The sequence below is a fragment of the Panthera leo genome, chromosome C2, assembly GCF_018350215.1.
Source record: "Panthera leo isolate Ple1 chromosome C2, P.leo_Ple1_pat1.1, whole genome shotgun sequence".
Lineage (NCBI taxonomy): Eukaryota > Metazoa > Chordata > Mammalia > Carnivora > Felidae > Panthera > Panthera leo.
Genome location: NC_056687.1, coordinates 81,632,400 through 81,658,381, shown reverse-complemented (window position 1 = coordinate 81,658,381; position 25,982 = coordinate 81,632,400). Strand labels below are relative to the sequence as shown.

The 25,982-nt window shown below is 38.5% G+C and overlaps 1 protein-coding gene across 4 annotated transcripts in view; it reads right to left on the bottom strand.

Annotated features, from left to right (window-relative positions):
* IGF2BP2 (insulin like growth factor 2 mRNA binding protein 2) overlaps window positions 1–25,982 on the bottom strand; it is a 156,573-nt gene that overhangs the window by 13,998 nt on the left and 116,593 nt on the right. Inside the window, exons 5-10 of one of the 4 annotated variants that reach the window (XM_042954665.1) lie at window positions 24,212–24,293; window positions 21,929–22,201; window positions 19,973–20,107; window positions 11,123–11,245; window positions 10,631–10,766; window positions 8,194–8,322 (exon numbers count right to left, since the gene is read on the bottom strand). In XM_042954665.1, coding sequence (XP_042810599.1) covers window positions 8,194–8,322; window positions 10,631–10,766; window positions 11,123–11,245; window positions 19,973–20,107; window positions 21,929–22,201; window positions 24,212–24,293 — 878 coding nt within the window. The remainder of the gene's footprint in view (window positions 1–8,193; window positions 8,323–10,630; window positions 10,767–11,122; window positions 11,246–19,972; window positions 20,108–21,928; window positions 22,202–24,211; window positions 24,294–25,982) is intronic. The other 3 variants (XM_042954666.1, XM_042954667.1, XM_042954668.1) reach the window with 3 other exon arrangements.

Here is a 25,982-nt window from a genome sequence, read left to right as displayed (position 1 = left end):
ATGGGACTTACGTCCTATTGGGGAGACAGACAAGTATTGTGAAAGAAACGAACAGGACGACGTGAGGAAGCAAAGCTGTGGAGATTAGGGTTGGGATGCCAAATATAGCTGGAGCGGCCCAGGAAGACTCTCTGAGGAGGTGACCTCTGAGTTGGGCTCCATGGAGGAGAAGGAACTGCACACAAGGCACTGGGGAAGGAAACATTGTAAGCAAGATTCTTAGAGATGCTGAGCTAGGACAGGGGTTGGCCTTTGGAAAAACAGAAAAGGGGCTGGTAGGGTAAAAGCTGCAAACGATGGGGGGCAGGCAGTCTGAGATCACACAGGGCTTGTGGGCCTTGGTCTGAACTTGGATCTGACCCTATGAAGTACCATGGATGCCCCTGAAGGACGTTATGTGGCACTGAGTGGGGTCACAGGAGTGGAAGGATCTATCATTGGGTACTGTAGTACTGAATTGTTAGTGTTAAAAGAGTACTTATTTATAATGAAATGTATGCTTAAAGCACGCGATTTCCCAACCTTCTATGGATGGAGTCTACAATCTCAACTGGAGGAAGGTTTTCAAAACACGCTTCATCACAACCATCAGAGAAATCACCCGCTGATGACTTGAATAAATGTTCTCTTTACTGGGAAAACAGGTTGCAGCCATCTGATGAACCAAGAGCCCAAGGAGGGGGAGGTCGGCAAGGAAGCCCACCCAACCCAACACGGCAGTCGGTCTCACTGTCCCAGTTTGAGAGTCCCTAGTTATTTTACAAAGGAGAAGCTCTTTTATTTATTATTTTTAATTACTATTTTTTTAGACGCCTCCTTCCCCATGTATTGCTCCCACAGACCCTCCATCTGAAGGTTTAGAAGCCACCAGGAACCACATGAGCTGTTTTTGGTCTTAGGGTGAATCCCAAGATAAGAATTCCAATGCCAGAGAGATGAGGGGGTGGTGAAAAAGCTCCTCTATCTTTAAGAATTTAAGAAGCATTATGACACTAGGGAGTGGGGGAGGGGTGTTACAGTAAAGGTGACCCTGCCAAGTGTGTCCCCACCCCCTGCCAACAGAGGCTGCAAGGTGGGTGGTCATTATTATCCACCGGTTTGTGTTATATTCTCAGTTTGAGGGAAACTGGTGTCTGCTCTTCCTTTATGCTTCACTCTTCCGAGGGGGGGGGGTAGGTAGAGGAGTATATATCAAATGCATTAGTAAAAATTAAAAAAGCAATTATAAACAGTTGGACCTGCTTTTCCTGGAAGAACTGCAGAGTCTTTAGTCCCAAGCTGCTATGTATGACCATAATCATGATGTATGATTTAGGTGACAAACTGAAGCATGAAGAAATCACGGGGTGGGAAGAGTGAGGGGTGGGAAGAGTGAGGGCTGGGAAATGAGCAGTGGACAGAGCAAGTGTCAGGCATACAAATTTCAAATACTGAAACAGCTGTACTGTGAAGAAAGACTGATGCCACATTGCAAAGACGGTGGATGCTCTCCCTAGGAACCAGGAATGTGGGCATGGGCCTGGGGGGATGGAGTGGACTCGGCCAGAGGGGTCAGTGTCATGGGCAGAGCCTCTCCAAGATTCAGAAGGTACACCATTCTACGCCAGCTTGTCAAAGGGCCTCTCCACAATGGCTGCTTATCCACCTCTGTGTGTTCTCAAGGGACAACCTCAGGAGCTGAGGAAAACTAGAAACTGTTAAGTTAGCAAGAGGCAAAGCCAAGACTTGAGCACAGATCTGTATCTGACTCTGTAGCCCAAGATCTCAACTACTACCCCCAATACTGCCCCACCTGGAACATTCTGAATTCACTGGTTCAGGTGGGGCCCATGGCATGTTATGAAAAAACTCCCCTAAGGATTCCAATATGCCTTCTGTTGAGTTTATTTAAGTATACGAATGGACAATTAAAATTATTAGATGTGTATTAAGAATCAGGAGCATGGAAGAAGGGAGCAAAGCCGAGCAAGGCAAACAAATGACCCAAGTGAATTCATTCAGAAAACAGAACTTTTAAAAAAAATTTGATTTGACTTCATTCATCTGTAAGTATACTGCTATGAGAAAAGATCAATGAGAGACCTAGATGGATTTGGAAAGGAAAAACTCCACAAAGGCTGTATAAATAGCAGAAAAGACACTCCTAAAAAGTCCATCAGTGCATCAGAAGATTAACCCATGCAAAACAAAAAGAAGGAACTGGATATGAGAATGGAGAAGAAGAGCTACAATCCATAAAGTGGGAATTTCAGAAGGACAAAATGAAGTGGGGGGAGGGAGGGAGGGAGAAGTAATACTAACATGAAGTACAGAAGCAAAAGATTTTCCTGAAGCAAAGAAAAACCTGAATCTTCAGATCAAAGGGCAGAGACTCACATTTCTGAACTCAAGTGTAAAGGCAAAATACTAAAAAAAGGCAAAAACAAAACAAAACAAACAAACCAAAAAAACTCTTACAGACAGAAGGGAAAAAAAGCAATCTACGAAATAAATCAGGCTGGTAGCACATTTATCTGGAAAAAAAAAATACTAAAAGTAATGTTTTCAGAGTTGTAGAGGAACTATTACTCTAGAAATTCTAGACACCCAGTTGAACTTTCATTCATGTGAAGGGAAAAGAAAAGAAGGGCATTTTCAGATCTAGAAAGGTTTAGAATTTATATTACATAAGTGCAATTGCTGAAAAAAGTTGTATAAGGAAGCATTCCTGACAAACAAAAAAGCCCCCAAATAACTCAAAAATGAGAGGATATGGAGCACAAGAAACCATCTGCAGTGGACAAAGTAACCAGTTACAGTTTAGTTAATTCTAAACCACAGGTTATGAGACTGTGTATTCATTAGGAAAAGAAGCTGAACAGTTTGGAATAAAATTCCAGATTATTTCTAGAGTGCTATGACCAAAATACATGAAATAAAACTTATTAAAGAATCTGACAAAACCATAATCATGGTGGGAGAAGAGCAAACTCCTCCCATAATAAGTCATACAGATAAAAATAATCAGATAGAGGATATGAGCCACCAATCAGAAGCTTGCTTTCATAGCTATAAACACAACTTCGAGCCCATCAGAGAAGGTGCATCCTTCCAAATGCCCACGAATTAAAATACTGACCATGCATGAGTAAGGTCACAAAAATCAGAAACGCTGCCATAACACTGTCTGAATACCAAGTATAGAAAAGAACTGCAAGATAACAAAAAAGAACCCATCAACTACTTAGAAATTAAAAACAAACAAACAAAGCCCTGGCAAATGTGGTCAAGGAAAAAAAGAAAACACAAATATATGATGCTAGGAATTACAAAAGAGTAATACACAAGTTGGGAGACTTAAAAGGCAATAGTCCACTTTGTACAATGTTATGCCAACACATGTGAAAGCTAGATGAAACAAATACTTTTATGGACAAATAAAAACCAATAAAACCAAGTTAATAATTTATAATAAACTGAAAAGTTTATAAATGATTTGTCTCCAAAAGGTGGTAGGCCCAGATGTTTTATGGATAAAATCTTCAAGGAACAGAAAAGTTACATATTCTTTAATTTTCCCAAGCATATTAAAAGTTGGTCATCTCTCCAATTCATTCTTTTAGGGAAAAAAATAATCCTGCTGTTAAAGCTGTCGAAGAGAGTATACAACTACAGTAATTATAGCATAGACAAAGAGATGAATGGAGCAGAGTCCAGGAAGACAACTAAGTGGGAATTTAGTGTATGAGACACCTGGAATTTCAAACTAAGTGATTAAATGGTATATTATTCAAGAAGTGATTTGGGGAAAACTGGCTATCCATTTGGAAAAAAAAAAAAAAGATCTTTTTGTCAAAGTTTAAGTCAAGATAAATTCCCTATGAATTACAGATACAAATAACAATCCTCAAAATCCAACAATTAAAAATTATTATAAGAAAACATGGGAGAATACCTTTACAGTGTTGGATGGGACATGTTTTCTTTAGCATGACACCAAAGGCCAAAATACAAAACGTCACTGATTTAACTACTTTACTTCTTAAAATTTCTACATGAATTCTGGTGAAGAGAAATCTGTGAGAATTTAAATTGCATATACCTTTTGATGCAATAATTCTAGTCTTAGATAATTTACTTTTGGATAATACTCACACATTGTGCAAAGACTTATGAAAAGGAATATTCATTTTGACCCTACGTGTAGTAGAGAAAACCTGGAAACAATTCAAATGTCTAAAAATAGTGTGCTGGTTAGAAAAATTATAGTAAATTCATACAATGGTATACTATGTAGACATTAAAGAGAATTAGGTTTAATTGTGAAAAGATGCCCATAATAAGTGAAACAAAAACAAAACCCTTGTAATTCTGTGTGTATGACATGATTCCACTTATAGTTTTGAATAATATGATTGTATATATGCTTAGAAAACATTTTTGAAAAATGGAAACATAAAGGTGCTATACTTTGGGGGAGTGGTTATTGGGTAAAATTTGGGTAAGAGAAGGCAGGCCACGGGACATGTTTACAATTTACTTCATACAACAGTTTGTCCAAAATATATTTAAAATTATTACGGCACAAGACACGACAAATAAAGCAAAGAGAAATAACAAGCTGGTGAAAAATACTTACAGTATGACAAGGGGATAATGGCCTTAATATGTAATTGCTGTTACAAATCAGTAACAAAAAGATGGAAAATAAAGATGATGACAATAGCACTAATTTTACACAGAAAGAATTATGTGCAGGTTTTAACTTACGCAAAAACCCTTACAACAACACCATGATATATACAATTACCACCCCCATCTTATAGACAGGGACACTGAGATGCAAAGAGGTTAAGGCATTTGTCCGAGGTTAAAAACAGCAAGTGATAGTAGACAGATTAAAATGCAAGTGGTCTGGCTCCAGAACCTATACTGCCTTTCAAAAGACTGATGGGCGAAGGATATAGAAAGACAATTCATTAGAGGGGAAAAAATGGCCAGTAAAAACTGTTGAGCCTCATAATAACAAAAGAAATGTATGAAGTATCAGACTGCAAGGGATAATCACATGGGTTATGAGAGTATGGGAGAAAAAATCTGTATCACACATTGGTGGGAGGGAAAAGTAGTATACATCCTCCATGTATTGAAATTTATGTATTATGTATCAACATTTACGTATTTTATAATTACATATCATGTAGAAAATTTATATATTCTTTGGCTCAGCAATTCTATTTCAAGGAATTTATTCTGAGGAAATAACTGGATAAAAGAGCCAAAGTACAAGGATTTCCACAGCAGAGTGAATGCCTTGAATATATATATTTTAGGTACATGTAGCATGTATTTAACATTTAGAAATTATATGTACACACACTCATATGTGCAAACACTGGTTATTTCTACATTGAGAAAAAACTTGCACTTTCTACATTTCTGTATTATTTCTTTTTTATTTTAAATTTATTTTAACATTTATTTATTTTTGAGAGACAGAGAGAGAGCATGAGCAGGAGAGGGGCAGAGAGGGGGAGACACAGAATCCAAAGCAGGCTCCAGGCTCTGAGCTGTCAGCACAGAGCCCGACACAGGGCTCGAACTCACAAACCGCGAGATCATGACCTGAGCCGAAGTCGGACGCTTAACCGACTGAGCCACCCAGGCACCCCTGTATTATTTGCTTCTTAAATGCTATGTACATATTACTTTTATAACCAGAGAATAGTAAGTTTTCATACATACACATATGCTTTCAAAATTGAAGAGGTTAGAGACCAACCTTGGCACGTGTAAGCTCCATGTATAGAGGTACAGAGACTTCCTGACCTTTGGATCCCAAGAGCAAAAGTACTGGTGTTTTGTGATACATAAAAGGAAAGAAATACCCAAGGTTTCTGAAAATCTGAAAGCCTACATGACAAAAAAATAATAGAAGTATTTAAAACATGCCTATCGCTCCCACCCCACTCTGTCCTCAGGATGCCTGGGCCCATCAACCTGCAATGCACACACTGCAGGTGTGGCTTTGGGGACCTGTCCTAGGTCCTGCACAGGTAGGCAGTGATGGCCACCTCCATTCCCTGGCTCTGCACTTCAACAGCTGCCCCAGGAAAGGAGAGTCACAGAGAGTTGGGGCAACTATGTGCTGTGGTTAGAATTGAATCTTGATCTACGTGATCAAGATCAGAACCACATGGCTTTTAGCTTCATAAAGAAAGTAAAATCTATTTTATGAAGAACAGGAACTATGTATTTTATTTAGTAAAATGGTTATTGTACTGTTTTAGTGAAAATCTCAGATGAAAAGGAGCTTTCCAACTGGCAAACCTTATTTTCAAGTTTAGAAAATATCCTGCTATCACATGAGAGCTTCTCCCCTGGTTTTATTTCAAGGGTCTGTGAACTCTTTCTGTAAAGGGCCAAATATATATTTTAGGCTCTGCAGGGCACAAGGTTTCTAACTGCATCTACTTAACTCCACCATCATAGCAAAAAAAACAAATAGACAATATATAAACAAAGGGTCATGACTATATTCCAATAAAATTTTATTTACAGGGGTGCCTGGGTGGCTCAGTGGGTTGAGTGTCCAACTTTGTTTCAGCTCACAGTCTCACGGTTCATGAGTTCAAGACCTGCACTGGGCTCACTGCTGTCAGTGCAGAGCCCGCTTTGGATCCTCTGTCCCCCCTTCTCTCTGCCCCTACCCTGTGTGTGCTCTCTCTCTCTCAAAAGTAAATAAAACATTAAAAAAAATTTTTTTATTTACAAAAATAAGTGGTGGGGGAGTCTGGCCCTTGTGCCAAATCTCAGAGTAAGGGTTTGCTTACCCCCTCAGATTACCAATTTTAGAAGTGGCCTGTTTTAACATACCTTTCCCCCACTGTTTATCTCAAGTTCTGAGGTTATCTTCTGTAGGCAGTAGACACAGCCTTTCTCCTAAGAAAAGGAGATGTGTCTCAACACCACTGAAATGTCCCAAGCTTGGTCATTGTTAAATCTCACAGCAAAGACTTGGGGACAGGCACCTGTCATCACTGTTCTAAGTCCCTGGAGCAGACACATGATTGTCACAGCTGCCACAATCCTTCTTGTCACATCCCAGATCCCACTTATCCCGGCTCTCATCTCCACACACATGGCTCAATACTGGGCCCCATCCTTTAGTTTAAGAGAAAATGGATATAACTCCAAAGAAATGGTATGAAGATTTAGAAATGGCTCAGAAGATCTGTACATAAACAAGACTGCAGAATGTGTACATTCTTGTGACTAAAAATGTGGGTGCCAGTTCATGTCTGTATATTCTTGGCAGAAGAGCACAGTGGTTTCAGTCTCTCTACAAATAATCCAAAGAGCTACTAGGAATGCTCACACTGCAATGCCTACACTAGAGACCACCTCTCAAAAGAAAAGAGTGGCCAAGGTAGCGTTCATCAACCTAATTCTTCCCACTACAAAGTATGAACGTTGGAGGAAAGAAAGTTTGCTTAAAAAATAAGCAATACGTATACAGAAGAATTAGGAGTGAAAAAAAAAAGCTGTCAAGTATCCTGAACCCCAATTTGATAATGTATTGATCTATAATGCTTGTAAATGGAAGCAACAATTAGAAAACTTGTGAACATTCACATTTCTTCTTTTGTTGTTAATTAGGACTCAGTAAATACTTATTGAGAACCTACTAAATGCCAGGCATTGTGCTGTTTAGAAACAAATATTGTGTATTATTTTCTTTTAAAAAATGTCTATTAATAAAATATGATGCATTTGAGTTGTAGACATAGGCGAGAAATATATGTAATATATATATGTGTGTATATATATATGTACATATATATATATATTCAAGAGTCATCCAGGTACCCTATTATTTTAATAAATGAACAATACTCATGATTCTTATTTGAATTAAGAAATTCAAATTTCCTTTTTTATAATAGGCTTCTAGTTAGTGAATTTGCTAGCACTGTAGTTTCTTTCCTAGGTATGACATATACTATGTTTCAGAGCACGTATTTAGAGGATTTTTAATAATATTTATCTGTCCATTAGGAAGAAGTCCTAAGAAATGTTGGATTTATCCTACAATCACTTATGAGCACAGCCTCCAAATTAAAGCTTTAGCTCGCTGATTCAACATAGCAGAGTAACGCTGCTGCCTGGGGGTGCCCAGAACATGAGCAAACCTCTGGGTGCTGAGCTACTTACAGCGAAAGGGTGGTAAGGGGGAGCGGGGGGAGCTCCTCGGGGCCCTGTTGGTGGAGGCAGCACGGACAGTCCTGTTGAAAAGATGCCAAGTGCGCTGAGGTTCAACCCCGGGATCAGATTGGCTTGTTGCTGGGAACAGAAATGGAGAAAAAGATGAGGGGAGGAGACCAGAGAGGCCCAGCTTGCCTGAGTCAACCTCCATCTTTTGTCCGGTCTCCTAATCAGCTCTGCCCTGGCCTCACGGACCCCCTTGCTGCTGGGGTGGGCTCTCCAAACCTCAAGCTGACCTTCAAAGCTTCTCTGAGAGTGTCTACACATCTTAACACAGCCAACAACGCTCCTCTGGGGGACCCAGGCCACCATATCTTCTCTCCTGCTAACCACTCATCCCCACCATGCCCAGTCCCACTCCTCTCTCCCCTCTGGGCCTCTGCACACATTATCCATCATGCAGGGAAACTGCTTCTCTTCCTCCTGACCTAAGTCCTACTTGCCATGTGGGTTTCACCTGAGCTTAGGTGTCTCCTCACTCCAAAGGTCTCCACTCCAGTGACCTTTCTGTGTGCCCCCACCAACATTCCTGTGTTTCCTTCAAATAATATTTGAAATCTCATCACATGGTATTTGACTTGCCTGTATAGTTGCCCTTTCCCTTTTAGATCATAACTTCCTCATGGACAGAGACTATATTCCTCAGTGTTGTGTGCTCAGTGCCTGGTACATAGTAAGTACTCAATAAATACTTGTGGAATGAATATGTTTAAAAAATATTGGGTTAATATGTTTTTCCAACTCTATCCAGAGAAAGATCAGATCTTTCACTAGGATACCATAACACATGTAAACTCCATTCTCAGGTTCAGGATGGTTCACAACTTTGAATTTTTCACCATTTAGTTGCGAGTGTTGTGATTATCTCACTTGCTTACTTATTTCACATTTCAACATGGGGATGCTCACCTAGGCAGGGGGTGGGTATTAACTGCACAGGGATGCAGTCATCTGGGCTGTGTCCACCCTGCCCCTACCTTCATCTCCCTGAACACTAAGCAGTTCTCTAACATTTTCTGTTTTCTTATCTGTGACTAGGGTCACCCATTAACTTGCCTTCTTTTAGGATGTTTGGAATAGGAGAGATGGGTTCTTTAACCTTTACCCCATTTGATATATAAGATCCAGTAATTCTGTTAATCATCTGTCAACGCGTGACTTTGGTACAGATATGAATGAATCTAAACGATACGCTAAGTGGAGATACTTAGAGCACCCAGACCCTTTTGTAGCTTTTCTGGATGACATCATATGATGTCAAGAGTCCAAAAGAAGACAGTGATGCCATCTGAGGATATTTCCACAGACAAATACACACAAACGGGGAGAAGGTGACAATGTGATCTTGTACTCATCATGTCCCATATGTGATGTGGGCTGCTAAGGGGGTGCTGGGGCGAGGAGGGGATAGTGTTCTGACCTGAGCAGGAGGGTCCTTAGAAAGAGGTGCACTGATGGCACTGGCTTTAGCCTACGTAACTCTTTGTCAACATTTACTCCTCTATGAAACATCACCAGGTCTGGGATTTGCTTCCAGGTCATTCAGGGAGGCTGGGAAAGCACATGGAGGCTTAGGTGAAACAAAGCAGGCCATGAGTTGATAACCGCTGAAGATGGACTATAGGCATATAACGACTTATTGCAGTATCCTTTCCTCTTTTATGTCAGAACATCATTATAATAAAAAACAATGAAACAAATGACTCCTCTGAGTTGGGCTTGGGCTTTGCTGACAGACGAGATTTTTAAGATTTCTGAAGGTCAGACTGGTGTCTCCCCATTGTAAAGTGAGAATCAGTTAGCAGTAACAGGAAGGATAAGCCCAAATCCAGACGTCTGCCGGAACAATCAGGGACAGCCAAGGTGATTGACATTTCCCGGGTGATCCAGAAGTGCACATCAGTAAGACAGGGATGAAAATCAGAGTTTACTTTTGAAGCATTTTTAAATTTAAAAAGTAACAGGACAACATGACAGAAAGTTTGTAAAGTAGAAAAAAATCCCACTTTCCTAATATACCAGCTGTTTTTATTTTTGTAGGTAGCCTTCCATTTTGCTCCATACTATTTTACATAACTGTAACCCTAGTTAAATACACTTCTATCTGCTCTTTTCTTAATGAATATCGTAAGCAATTCGTCATTTTATAATCCTCAAAGTTAAGATTTTAATAGCTTCACACTATTTTGTCCAGTGCATTTATCATAATTTACTAGTTGGTTTCCTGCTTGTTTTAATGCTCTTGTCCCAGGAAGGCAGGAATAACTCTGCAGATCTATTCTAAGGCACTTCCTCACCAGCTGAATGACAACTATTCTTAGAGAGGCTTGTGTCCTGCCTGAAAACACATGTGAAAACCAGTAGAGAAGAAAGCATTGGCACTTACATTAACAGCCAGCATATCATTTTCAAAGGCCTCACGGAGCTTCTTCATAATCTCTACCTCTGCATTGGCACAGGCCTCGACTGTGCCCTTCACAGTGATGGTTCTTTCAGGGTTGTATATGCTCAAATCCTGCAAGCTGGCCACCGGGAAAAAAGAGAGATTTCCTTTTTTCAAAAGGAAAAATAAAATCCCAGAAGGATCACAAACAAGTCTTGGTGGAGGACGTGGGGAGAAAACTGGATTCCCTCACCACACACTGTCGTTATCAAATACTTGCCATCTGATCTCGCGTCTTAGAGGTGACTTAGCTCATATCCATAGTAGAAAATGTCTGACTGTAACTATTTATGTATTTGTTTTGATGGTGTTAGATATATTTACATCGTTTATAATTATGTTCCCATTTTAAGGAAAAGTAGATGAAGGAGTTGGGCATATCAAAATGCTCAAGTTTTCCATTTTGGGCACAATTAATCTGAATGGGTGGCTTACGATGAGATTGTTATCTTGGTCCCTGTCTCATGTTCAATTTTCTTCAAATTTCTGCCTTCTTTTCCAATAAGTCTTCCAACTAAGCCATTGTGGGCCAAGATCTTCAGAGGAATCTCTTCGGCTCTAAAAGAGACAAACAACAATTTAACACTTATGGTGGGCACATTGGTCGTCTCCTAATAGCTATTAAACCACTTTTGTTCCCTTTACAAATGGGAGCCATTTTGTTTAGGTATCAAATGGTGATCCAGAGTACATGAGTTCTGATTAACATAAGCCAAATTATAATAATATATTCCCTTGTTGAGACTGATTGGAAGTGGGTGCCATGAGGCAAATCTAGCCAAGGAAGTAAGAGGAGAAGTCTGTTACAGGACTTTAGGAAGGTTTCCTTGCTCTTAAAAAACACAAGGAAGAACACCAGCCAGATGGCAGAGTAGGAAGCCACAGGTTCTCCTAACCCCACAGAGACATCAAGTTAACAACAGAGAGACTAGAACACCTCTGTGAGAATTCTAGAGATCAGCTGAGAAGCTATAGCACCTTGGCCACTGTAAAGCCAAGAAAGGATTCTAGCAAAAGGAGTAGGAAAATTTACAGCATTTGGTGTGCCTGTACATGCTCCTTCCTCTATGCAGCATAGCTAGGAGCAAATGGGAGGAAATATCCCTTATCAGGAATCCTCCCATGGGATGGAAACCAAAGACTTGACCATATATTCAACATATGTCTTATCTAGGAGCCACCAAGGGGTCGGTTTCTGTCTTGCTGACTTGGAGCACTTAGGAGACTGGTGCTAGAGTTTTGGAAGGCACTGAAAACAGAAGTGAGCAGTATGTTAGAGCTGCAGTTCTACAGTCAGAAACCAGGGGAAGAAAGAGATGAGAAAAGGTTTGAGAATCCCTAAGACCATAAGCAGGGCTGGTAAGTGAAGGTCTTCCCCTGAATGAAACCAGTACACAAAGACTGAGAGATGGTTGTTTTTTCAAATGTTCAAATTCCAGCAAAATATTAAAGGACATACAAAGAAACAGGGAAACATGGCCTAATCAAAGGATCAAAATTTAACTCCAGAAAACAACCCTGAAGAAATGCAGATCTATGAGCTACCTGACAAAGAATTTATATAACTGTCAGAAAGATACTCAATGAGAACACAGACAGACAACTAAACAAAATCAGGAAAACTATGCATGAAAACATTAGAATATCAACAAAGATAAAAACTATAAAAACAAATAATGGAACTAAAAAATATAATAACCAAATCAAAAAAACTCATTAAAGAGGTTCAACAAGCAGACTTGACAGGCAGAAGAAAGACTGATCAAACTTGAAGACTGGTCATTTGAAATCAGGAAGTTAAAGGAGGAAAAAGAAAAAAGAATGAAAAAAGCCCCCAAAAAGCACAAAGAAAGGCTAAGGGACTTATGGGCCATGCTAACGGATACTCATGTGAATCCCAGAAGGAGGAAAGAAGGCAGAGAGCTCATTTGAAGATGGCAGAAAACTTTCCAAATCTCAGGAAAGAAATGGACACAAAGATTCAAGAAGCTCAAAGAACTCTAACTGGGACAAAACCCAAGAGAACCACACTGAGACATATTATAATTCAAGTGTCCAAAGTCAAAGAGAGAATCCTGAAAGCAGCAAGAGAAAAGTGATTAGTCACATACAAGGGAGTTTCCATAAGATTATTAGCAGTTTTCTCAACAGAAACTTTGCAAGACAGAAGGGAGTGGGATGATATATTCAAAATGCTTAAAGAAAAACACATCAACCAGGAATACTGTAACTGGCAAAAGTGTCCTTTGAAAATGAAGGAGAAATAAGACTTTCCCAGATAAACAAAAGCTAAGGGAGTTCATTATTGTTACACTTGCTCTATAAGAAATGCTAAAAGGAGTCCTTTAATGGAAAAAAAGGACAGTAGACAGCAACACAAAGCCATATGAAAATATCAGGTTCTCTAGTAAAAGTAAACACACAAATAGAATATAACCTGTACTATAAGAATTCTGATGCATAGAATTTAAATAACATTTCAAAAAAGATAAATCTGTTAGTGGGTATAAAATACATAAAGAGTAATATGTGACATCAATAACAAAGTGGAGGGATAGAGCTGTAAAAGAGCAGAGTTTTTGAATATTACTAAAGTTAAGTTGCTATCAGTTTAAAATAGAATCCTATAACTTTAAGATGTTTTATGTAATTGCAATGGTAACCACATAGAAAATGTCTATAGGATATACACATAAAAGGAAATGAGAAGGGACTCAAAGTATAACTAAAAACACCCAAAAAGCAAAGAACAAAGAAAAAAAACACACAAAAGAAAGCAGTAAGACAGAAAATGAGGGACAGTAAAGCTATGAGACTTACAGACAACAAAATGGCAATAGTAAGTCTTTCTGATGAGTAATTACTTTAAATGTAAAATAATTAAACTTCCCAATCTAAAGACATGGATTGGCTGAATGGATTTAAAAAAAAAGAAAAAAAAAACCACAAAGAAACAGAATGAAAGGTTTCAAATCAACAACTTCAAGGAATTAGGAAGAGAATAAACTAAACCCAAAGCTAATTTAAGGATGGAAATGATAAAGATTAGAGCAAAGATAAGCAAAAGAGAGAGAGAAAAAAGGAAAAACTGAGAACTGTTCTGAAAAGATCAACAAAACTGACAAACATTATCTAGATTAACTAAGAAAAGAAAGAACACTCAAATATCTAAAATCAGAAATGAAAGAGAAGACAGTGTAACTCATGTCATAGAAATAAAAATCATTACAAGAGAATATTATTTATAGTTGTACATCAACAAAATAGATAACCTAGAAGAAATGGATGTTCCCAGAAACACAAACCCTACTAAAACTGAACCTTGAATAGAAAATCTGAACAGATCAATAATGAGTAAGGAGACTGAATCGTAATTAAAAACCTCCCAACAGGGGCACCTGGGTGGCTCAGTCAGTTAGGCCTCTGACTTCAGCTTGGGTCATGATCTTGTGCTTTGGGGGGTTTGGAGCCCCACATCAGGCTCTGTGATGACAGCTCCAGAGCCTGGAGCCTGCTTCAGATTCTGTGTCTCCCTCTCTCTGCCCCTCCCCAGCTTGTGCTCTGTCTCTCTCTCAAAAAAACAAACATTAAAAAAATGAAAAAGAAAAAAAAAAAAAAAAAAAAGAATTAACACCAATCCTTCTCCAACTCTTCCAAAAAACTGAAGAAGAGGGAACATTTCCAAACTGATTCTATGAGGCCAGCTTTACTCTAATACCAAAGCTAGACAAAGACATTTCAAGGAAAGAAAACTACAGGCCAATATCCCTGATGTATCCTTTGATACAAAAGTCCTTAACAAAATACAAGTAAACAGAATCCAAAAGCATTACACCATAAAAGGATGATACATTATGACCAAGTAGGACATATTTCTGGAATGCAGGGTGGGTTCAATATATAAAAATCAATGTAATACACCACATTAATACAATGAAGGTCAAAAACCACATGATCATCTCACTTGATGTAGAAAAAGCATTTGACAAAAAATTAACACCCTTTCATGATAAAAACACTTAACAATCTAGGAATGGAAGGAAACTACCTTAACAAAGGCCATTTGTGAAAAGCCCACAGTGAATATCATATTCAATGCTGAAAGACTGCAAGCTTTCCTCTAAGATCAGGAATTAGAGAAGGATACTCACTTTCACCACTTGTATTCAACTTAGTATTGGAAGTGCTAGCTAGAGCAATTAGGTAAGAAAAAGAAATGAAAATTGAAATTGATTCAATTCCAAATTGAAAATCTAAAGACTCTGTTTGCAGATAATATAATCTTATATAAAGAGAACTCTGAATTTCCAACAAAACAAAACAAAACAAAAACTGTTAGAATAAACTCATTCAGCAAAGTTGCAGGATATAAAATCAACATACAAAAATCAATTGTGTTTCTATACACTAACAATGAACAACCTGAAAAGAAAATTAAGAAAATAATTTCATTTACAATAGTATCATAAAGAATAAAATACTTAGGAATAAACCTAACCAGGGAGGTAATATATTTATACACTGAAAACTATATAACACTGGTGAAAGAAAGTAAAGAAGACAAAAATAAATGTAAAGACATCCTATGTTCGTGAATTGGAAGATTTAATATTGTTTAAATGTCCACACTACCCAAAGTGATCTACAGTTTCAGTGCAATCCCTTACCAAAATCCCAATGGAATTTTTTGCAGAAATATTCATTTGGAATTGCAAGGGACCCTGAACAGTCAAAACAATTTTGAAAAAGAAGAACAAAGTTGGAGAACTCACACTTCCTGATTTCAAAACATATTACAAGGCTACAGTAATTAAAAGAGCATGGTAGTGGCATCAACATAGACAAATAGGGGTAACTGCATGACTCAGTCAGTTGAGTATCCAACTCTTGATTTCGGCTTGGGTCATGATTCCAGGGTCGTGCGATCGAGTCCCGTGTTGGGCTCTGCACTGAGTGTGGAGCCTGTTTGAGATTCTCTCTTTCTCTCCCTCCGCCCCTCTTCCTTGCTCATGTGCTTTCTCTCTCTCTACAATTAAATAAGACAGACAAAGAAATCAATGGAACAGAACTCAGAACCCAGAAATAAACCCTTGCATATATGATCAAATGATCTTTGATAAGGGTGCCAAGATAACACAGTGGGGAAAAGGACAAATGGTGCTGGGAAAGCAGGATATCCACATGAAAAAGAATGAAGCTACACCTTTATCTTACTCCATACACAAAAATTAACTCAAAATGGAATAAATGTAAATGTAAAACTATAATATTCCTAGAAGAAACACAGGAGAAAGCTTCATGACATTAGACTTAGCAACAATTTCTTAGACATGAGACCACAAAAGCACAGACAACAAACATCGAAATAGAAAAATCCAACATCAAATTTAAAAACTTTTGTGCATCAAAGGACACAATCAACAGAGTGAAAAGGCAACCTAGGGAAAAGAAGTAAATATCTGCAAATCACATATCTGATAAGGGATTAAATCCAGAATATATTAAGAACTCCTACAACTCAACAACAAAAGAATCAAATGACCCACTTTGTTTATTTTTATAAAATTTTAAAGTGTATTTATTTATTTTGAGAGAGAATGAGATAGCATATGTTGGGGGCGGGGGGGCAAGGGGGAGACAGAATCCCAAGCAGGCTCTGAACTTCAGCAAGAAGCCCTATGTAGGGCTCAAACTCACGAAACTGTTAGATCACAACCTGACCAAAACCAAGAGTTGGATGCTTAACTGACTGAGCCACCCAGGCAACCCCCTCAAATGACCGATTTTAAAAATGGGCAAAAGACTTGAACAGACATTCTCCAAAAATGTATACAAATGGCCAATAAGCATATGAAAAATGCTCAATCTCACCAATCATCAGAGAAATGCAAGTAAAAACCAAAGAGATACTGTGAACACAAAATATTATTTCACACCCGTTCTTTTGGCTACCATCCAAATAACAGAAAATAACAAGTGCTGGTGAGGATATGGAGAAATTGAATCCCTTGTGCATTACTGGTATTATAAAATGATGTAATTGCTATGGAAAACAGTATGGAGGTTCCTCCAAAAATTAAAAATAGAACTACCATATGATCTAGCAATCTCACTTCTCAATTCAAAAGAATTGAAGGTAGGATTTTAAAGAGATATTTGCACACTCATGTTCATAACAGCACTATTCCCAATAGCCAGAAGGTGAAAGCAACCCAAAGTCTATCCATGGATGAATAAATAAAATGTGATGTATGCATACAATGGAATATTATTCAGCCTTAAAAAGGAAGAAAATCCTTTCGCATGCTACAACATGGATGAATCTTGAAGACATTGTGCTAAGTGAAATAAGCCAGTCACAAAAAGACAAATACTGCATGATTCCAGTTATATGTGGTCTCTAAAGTAGTCAAATTCATAGAAACAGAAAGTAAAATGGTAGTTACCAGAGGCTAGAGGGAGAGGGAAAAGGGGAGTTGTTCAATGGGTACAATTTCAGTTTTGCAAGATGAAACAGTTCTGGAGATCTGTTTCACAATAACGTAAATATATAAAACATTACTGAACTGTACACTTACAAATGGTTAAGTGAAATAAATCAGAGAAAAACAAATACTGCATAATCTCATTTACATGTGGAATCTAAAACAAAACACAAGCTCATACGTACACAGAACAGATTAGTGGTTGCCAGAGGTAGGGGATGAGGGGTGGGCAAAATGAGTGAAGGGAGTCAAAAGTTACAAACTTCCAGTTATAAAATAAATAAGTCATGGGATATAATGTACAGCATGGTGATTATAGATAATACTGTATTGAATATTTCAAAGTTCCTAAGGGAGCAAATCTTAAAAGTTATCATCACAAGAAAAAAATTGTAAAATTATAATTATGTATGATGACACAGGTTAACTAGACTTATTGTGGTGATCATTTCACAATATATACAAATACTCAATAATTATGTTGGATAACTGAAATATAGTGTTATCTATCAATTATACCCCAATTAAAAAATGGTTAAGATGATAAATTTTATGTGTTTTTGAACCAAAAAATGTTCAAAACAGAAGGAACAAGGATGCCCTCTCTTTCAACTTTTGACTATTTTTTTTGTGGGGACACAAGGTCTGAAATTACTATACCCATCCTGTCATCACCACGGGAGCATCAGATACCTCTGAGGAAGATAAAGTAGAAAGAAAGGTTGTGGGTCTCTGAGTCCATGATTCAACTGACCCTGGAGCCACCCATCTTTGGACTTCTCATTATGTTACAGAACAATATTGTTTCTTAATTTCAAAGTCACTTGTTATGTTTTTTTTGCTAGTTAGGACCAAAGGCATGTACCAGATGCATTGCTACTATGAACAGTAAAAAAGAAACTCCACCAGAATGTATTCAGAGGGCAGGATTTTTGTTGGCTTTGTTCACTGGCGCACAGAACAGTGCCGGCACATAGTAGATGCTCAACAAACACTTGATAAATGAATAAAAAGAAAATTTAGGATCCCTCTTCTACATCCTGTACCTTCTGCTCATCCCTCTCAGGGCTCAGCTTAAATGTCCTTACCCAGGGAGGTCTTCTCTGAAGCCCCCAAAATCTCTTCCTGTTCTCTGAAAACCCTGATTAGGTCTCAACTACAGGCAACCACCTTCTACTCTCACACTTCTTGTGGCTGTACTTAATTACCTATAACTATCCATTTAGCAAATGGACTCTCCCACTGGACTGTAAGCTCCATGAAAGCAAGAACTGGGTCTTGCTTATGGTTACAGCCTCATCTCCGGGCACAGGGCTTACCACACTGTGGCACTCAAAAACATTAATTTCAAAGATGTTCTAACTCTATGTCGGCTCTACACAAAAACTTAAAAATCTAATTTATAACTCAGTCTTTTTGATTAATTAGAATATTCTAAGTTGCTTGTACAGAGGTTGAGGGACCAAAAAGGGTGCTATTTTTAAAAGTTTTCAATACCCTGGTTGAGGGAGGGGCTTATTCAAATTAAGCCATGGTATCTGGGGGGTTTCGAAAGCCCCAGAGTAAATAATTCATAAGTAATAATTCCTATGTTAGAGTCCCTTATGAAATCCGAGAAGAGATTTGCAATGTTTTCCTTTTAAGGACTACTTCCATCTTCTTGGTTTTAAAACACTCTTATTTGAGATTACTGTATTTGCTAAATTAATTTTATATTTGATTCATCCCTCACTGCTTCTCTGTCAAACTACCCATAAATGGATTTTTGCCAAAATGACAGAACTTTTTTCGTTATGCTGTCTATTCCATTAACATTAATTCGTTTACAATACAAAGTCAACGGGTTTAGTAAGAACCATACCTGCCATTCAGATTGGTATGACACTCAGAAATCCTAAGAAGTATTTTGTAAAAAACGGAAAAGGAAGGAAGTAGATGGAAGAAGAGTAGTTACTTGGATACCAGTTTCTATTACTTAAGGAAAATTTACACGAGTGCAACATGGTGGTAAAAACGTTTTCCGGAACAGTAACTGATGGGTTTTGATGACAAGGTACATTCCATACATACCTGCACGGTCCAGTATGACAGCCATTAGCCATGAATGTGACTATTTAATTTGAATGAATTAAAATAAGTATTCAGCTTTTCCATTGCACTAGCCACATTTCAAACACTCAGTAGCAACATGCAGCTACGGCTATCACATTGAACAGTGCAAATATACAGCATTTCTGTCACTGCACAACATTAGCACGCATCTATATGTTTCTACAAACAGATGTTAGTAATGGGTGATGGAAGCTTCAGGTCACCAAAAGAAACATGTAAGTGGAGAAACAGCCATATTATAAACATAAAACATCTATTTCCTACTGTATCCTTCTTGGGAACAAATTTCTTTTTTTTTTTTTTAACGTTTTTATTTATTTTTGAGACAGAGACAGAGAGAGAGAGAGAGAGAGAGAGAGAGAGAGAGAGAGAGAGCATGAACAGGGGAGGGTCAGAGAAAGAGGGAGACACAGAATCTGAAACAGGCTCCAGGCTCTGAGCTGTCAGCACAGAGCCCGACGCGGGGCTCGAACCCACGGACCGCGAGATCATGACCTGAGCCAAAGTCGGACGCTTAACCAACTGAGCCACCCAGGCGCCCCGGGAACAAATTTCTTAAAAATAATCTGTCCTCTGGTCCCTTTACTAAATAACAGAATTACAGCTTTTAAAAAATTTCTTGTCTTAAAAGGCTGAGAACTTACTCTTATTCTCTGTTAAGTGATCTGGGCATTACATGCAAACTTACAATTTGGTCTCATCAGCCTCTTTCTGCATGATTTCAAGAATCATGCGGCAGGCTTCAGAGGTCCCCTCTGGGGTGGCATGGATGGTCACGGGCTTCTCTGCAGCCCCAGAGTTCTCCTTTCTATGGATGTCTACCCTGTAGGGAAAGAATCAGAAGCCATAATACAATGTCATCTGGGACAGGATCCTAGTCTTGAGAAAGCGTCGCACGGGCCAACGTACAGCAAAAGGACAGAGACCATGAAGTGTCATTAGCACGTTTGCAACCAATGCCATTCTTCAATAAGGTGGCAAGCAGTGCAGGAGGTCTTGTGCCAAACTTGAATACTTTGCAGTTTCATTTAGAAGGGAGTATTCCTTGCAGGAGTGCTGTGGGACAAAGGCACTGAGCCCAGTTGGTAATGAAGCCAGTTTGGTAAATGAAGTATTTTGTGTAGTCTTTCAAATGATCATAGAAGCAAAGGGTAAAGGGAGTAGGGTAACGCTGCATGCTGGCATGGTGCCAGTCTCTGCACTGATTGTAGCTTTTAAAAGCCACATGTTAATCCAAATCCAAACACCAAATTCAAGCAAGCTTTGTATATTTGAGTGTGGATTAAAAACAGAGGCATGCCCTCTCTCTGCCTAAGTTTTTGGTTTCCTTGCCCCTGGCAGCCTGCCTTCTTCCAGGCTCTTAAAACTAATGACTCAAAAGCTTGATGACTTTATCAGACTCCGTGGGGTTGTTGTGGCCCTACTTGTTTTTGTTGACTCTGAAAATCACATAATTGATCATATCCCTTCTTATTTTGGCTGTTAGAAAGCCCAGATCCAAGTCTTTGACCTACGTGTAAAAAAAATGGGCACATACTTTGAGAACTAACGTGTTACACTTCTACTTAAACTTTTTGCACTTTTAAAGCCACTTTAAGAAATTTTTGGAACAAAAAGACATACAACTAAAAATTACTTTTGCAGTGAAGCAAACTTGCAGGGGAAGAAAGGGCTGAATTTAAAATAAATGGAACAGCAGACAGTACTTCTTTCTACTAGGTCATCATTTCACTGCTATGATCATGAACTTGAGACTCATACCTGTAAGTGTCCATTAGTTGGCAGTAACTCAGACACTTTGAAGAAAACAGTGTTTTTTCTCTTTCGGGTTACAAGATACTCATTGAATGACATGAATAAAGTGCACTAGGCCGTGTAAGGAACTCATGTTCGCCAGTAACTTGGTGTTTTGCAATTTAAATGCTTTCATAGCAATTATTACATTCAATCTGCCTGGCTGTCCTAATTCTAACAATAATCCTGGCTTACAGAACAAGACATTAATTCTCGGAGAAGTTAATTTTTTCCCCAAGATTATACATTTAGTGGTAAATCTTGAACAGGGGTCTTTGCATCCTGTACTTTGTTACATCAGGCTGTGTTCTTAAGAATATACAAAACCAACAAACCACTACAACTCCTACTACCAGTTCCATCTCCTTAGATGACTAAACAGAGGCTAATATACTTCATTTCTCACTCAATACAGCAGACTCGCTTACTCCTTTTATGTAGCTATTTATGGGATCACCTAAGTGATCTCAAAGAATGACTACCATCCAGGGCTCCAACTCAAGAGAGGATGTAAGAACTAAGGTAACTGCTTTCTGGGATCCCACAGAGTTCACCCCATACCTCTGCTGTTTTAGAAAGTGATATATTCACAAGCACTAGTAAGCTTATGAGAATAATTCTCTGCCGCTTTAAGAACCTTTAGTAATTCAGGGTATGACCTTTAGGCTATTGGCATGAAAGCACGTGAAGTCCCCAGCTTTGTTAGTCTGTTAGTAGTTCTGAGAAGCCACCATCCCATTTAGCACAGCCCCCCTGCTGATGCAAGCGATAGCCACCTAGGATGATTGGGGCCCACCAGCACTCAGGGGGCCTGTCAGAAGGAAGCAAAGGAAGCCCCGGAGGCACGTACCGGGACTGGGTCTGCTTAGTGATGTTCTTTATGGTCAAGCCCTCCTTTCCGATGATGGCACCAACAAACTGGGTGGGGACCAGGATCCGCAGCGGGAAATCAATCTGTCTGGCCTGAGAAGAGCCCCCAGGGGCGTGGCCTTGCTCCCGGGAAGAGTGGTCCCCACGCTGGGCTCGCTGTGGGGGCGAAGGGGAGCTCACCTCTTCATCCGGGATGTAGGAAATCTTGAAGGAGTAGTTCTCAAACTGATGCCCGCTTAGCTTCTCGATGGCTCTGAAACGCAGCAGCAGCAAGTGAGCCTTGTTAGACCCTGACGTCAAAGAAGACCCTCAGGCCAGTGGACGGGGTCAATCAGTCTGCTTTCCTAGTTGCCTACCTGAGCAGCACTACCCCTTGAGGAGAGCCTGGTGAGCAAGGCAGGTGCCTGCTTTGCTCCCTCAGAGCTGATGGTTAACAGTTAAATTATCACAAAATATAGGCCTGGTCAGACTTGATACACAACTATGCATTCTGCTTTTTTTCCACTGCCTGAGGCTGTATCCTCCTCATCAAAAACTCTTTGTAAATACTAGTATAAAATTATGACTCACTTTTTTTCTCAGCTTGATCATAATACATATTTATCATTGAAAATTCAGAAATGGTTAAGTACAGATTAGAAAAAAATCTTAGTCCATCCTGTATCTTTATTTTCTTAAATATAATTATCATTTATAAACATGGATTAATATTACATATACTATTTTCTAATCTTTAAAAAAGAGTTAGCACTCTAAACATTTTCCAAGTCACTAAATGTCCTGCAATTTAATTTTTACTGGCTGTTTAACACTATTGATTTATCATAGTTTTTGCAACTCATTCCCTATCGTTAGATATATATCTATATCCAATCTTTTATTATGTCATAATAAAAATTTTTATTTATCTATTATTAAGTGTCGTGGGCATTTTTGCAACTACAGCTGCACACAGGACAAATTCCTAGTGGAATTGCTGGGTCAGAAAGAACGCAGAATTCCAATATTATTAAGTACCCCTCAGTGTGCTTCTGTAAAGGTTTCAACACTTACTATCCCATAGCAGTTAAGACAGCATTTGTTTCTTGAGTCTTCAAAACTGGAGTATTATTTAAAATTATTTATCAATTTGATAGGGAATAAATGATATCCCACTATTGAATTTTTAAAATTATATAGGAAGTAGAACATTTTTTTCATAAGCTTTCTGGCAATATGTGAAAACAACAATGCTATTCTACTATATTAATGTTTAGTGTTTGTGAATTTATTACAAAGCAGCACCTTTGAATTCAATAAAAGCAACAAAGTAATATCACCTATGGGAGGTCCTACCTAAGTGGCAGCTGGATACAAACTCTAAAGGTGAGTTCCTGGCATATATCTTGCTTATATGTGTGTGGCTAAAGTCAACAGCAAATGATCTATTGCCTTTTTCAATGCAAAATTAACTTTTTAAAGACTAGTGGTATGAGGATGGGTTAAATATGTCTTCATGTGTGCTGAAACCTTGAAAAATAAATAAAACTATAATTCTGGGATGTAGAACCAAGGTTATGCCATATGCATGAAACATGTGTGACCATAACTGTAGTTACAATGACCTGACAGGCATTTCATTTTAAGGACCTCCTACAAAAAGGAACGTGTTTTCTTGTAGTTGTTTTAAAAACTCAATCCCATGCCCATTAATTGCCAACCTCAAAATTAACCATCATTGAAACAAGGTACTCATGCATGGGGACTAGGAAGTAAATGGAGGTTAGGAATGAGAACCCAAGCCAGGTGATCTTTGACTAACCACTCCCAGACAATTCCCCCTGTTGCTGATGTCATGGGGACGGGTCCCCTTTTTAATATTACACAGAGGAAAAATGGGTGTTTCATGATCTCTTCACCAAGTGTGGACAGAAATAGGCGTGTGCTTCTTCCTCATAGTGCATGGAGGAAGCTCCAGGTAAAAGCTCTGTGGTCAACAGGGACCAGGGACAGAATGTCACAGAGCTGGTGCCTCTATTCGTGACCATGTCCAGACACAGGTCCCACCTCAGTTTTGATGCCAAGGCTCAACATTTTTCACGATAAGGTCTCTGTACAACCAACAAACAGCCATCCCATTATAAATGCCCTAAGCTCCACTGACTTGTCAAAGGCATGCACAGATGCCCTGAGGCTCCTCAGGCAGGTCAAAGGTAGGCATCTTTTTGGAATTCAAAGACAACCCTCCAAAAATTTAAAAGGAAAGAAGCCCAAATCCACTTACATTTTTGCTTCTTCTCTTGTTGCATATGTGACGTTGACAACAGCAGTTTCTGTGTCTGTGTTGACTAGGAAAGAAGCAAAAACTATACTGTCATAGAAAAAAAAAGCTGTCACCCTCTGGCTCAATGTAAACAGACTAACTTTAGAGAAGAATGCACAAAAAACTCATCACCCTAACTCCACAATATCTGAATCTCTATCTTTATTCATGTGCATTCATAAATAGTAATCAATTGTATATACATATCTGTAATCAACTGTATATACAGCTCAAAGCTGTATTTTTACTTATAATACCACTGCATGTGCATATGTATATGCTCATTATGTTTGTATTTTCCATTTCTAATGTCTACACAAAATTTTAGTAATTGTGCCATGATTTTTGACAAGCCATTCCTCAATTGTTGACAAATGAGTTATTCCCAATATTTGCTATTCTAAGTCGTGTTGCTAAAAATCAGCTTTACTGCAAATATCATTTGAATTGTGTTCTCTTCTGAATTACTCTTTTAGGCTAAATCATGAAGAAAAATAACTGGGTAATGGAACATAATGCTTCTTAATGCATATTTTTAGATTACTTTCCTAAAAGTTTATGTCAATTTATTGTACCACCATCAAGGTAGAAGTCTGTTATGTTTGCATTTATCTTTAAATAACTGGATATACATATAAAATAAGAAAGTATTTTAATTCTTCATTTATTCCTAAAGTAGAATTATTAATATTTTTGTTTCCCTTTGACCGAGCTCCATGACTCTGAGTTAAATTAGTAACTGTATAATAAATAAAGAAAAGTTGCAAGTCATTTGGTTGAAGGAGAGAACACAAACTCTAAGAGTGGCTAATATTAAACTCTTGTGAGCTGGCTTATCTTGGTTCATAATTGCCTCTTCTTCCAAAATCAGAAGTTAAAAATAAATTCAGAAGTCAAGATAAAACTTTCTCAATCTAAGCCAGTAAACTTAAACCAAAAATTCTGTTTTTCCCCAAAACAAGTAGCTATGACTAAGTCAGATTCTCCCTTTAAAAAACACTTAAGCTATGGGGCACCTGAGTGGCTCAATTGGTTAAGTGTCTGACTCTGGCTCAGGTCATGATCCCAACATTCACAAGTTCAAGCCCTGCATTGGGCTCTGTGCTGACAGCTCAGAGCCTGGAGCCTGTTTCAGAATCTGTGTCTCCCTCTCTCTCTGACCCTTCCCTGCTCTCTCTCTCTCTCAAAAATAAATACTAAAATTTTTTTAAAAAAATATTTAAGCTCCTGGGAGACTTGGAGTTAACCATATTAAGTTAATGATAGAGTTAATTCAAGAAAACCATGATAAAGCTGCTTTCCAAAGTAATAATAAAACCTTGTAGTATAGGGATTCCTAATTTGGATCCATGTTAGAGCTTCAGAAATTTTATAACCTCACACCACCACCACCACCACCATCACGAACACCTCCTCCTCCCCCCACCTCCACCACAACCAAAGATTCAAATGTGTGGATGGATGTATGAATTTTTCTGGTTTATAATCTCCATAAGACTCTCAAAGAGGTTAAAGACCACAGTCAAAAATATTGTTTATTCAGTAACTTCAAAACAGCTGCAACCTTCAAAGGGAAGGGATGCACAGTCTTCAGGAAAGAGGTGATATTGAGATTTACACGTCATAAATGCTGAGCCCAGCCCGGCTCTGCCCAGGAGTGTTCTTGCTGCCTCTAATTCACACTTACCCAGAGAAGTTCTCACAGTGCAAAACAGGGGATGAGTAGCCCACA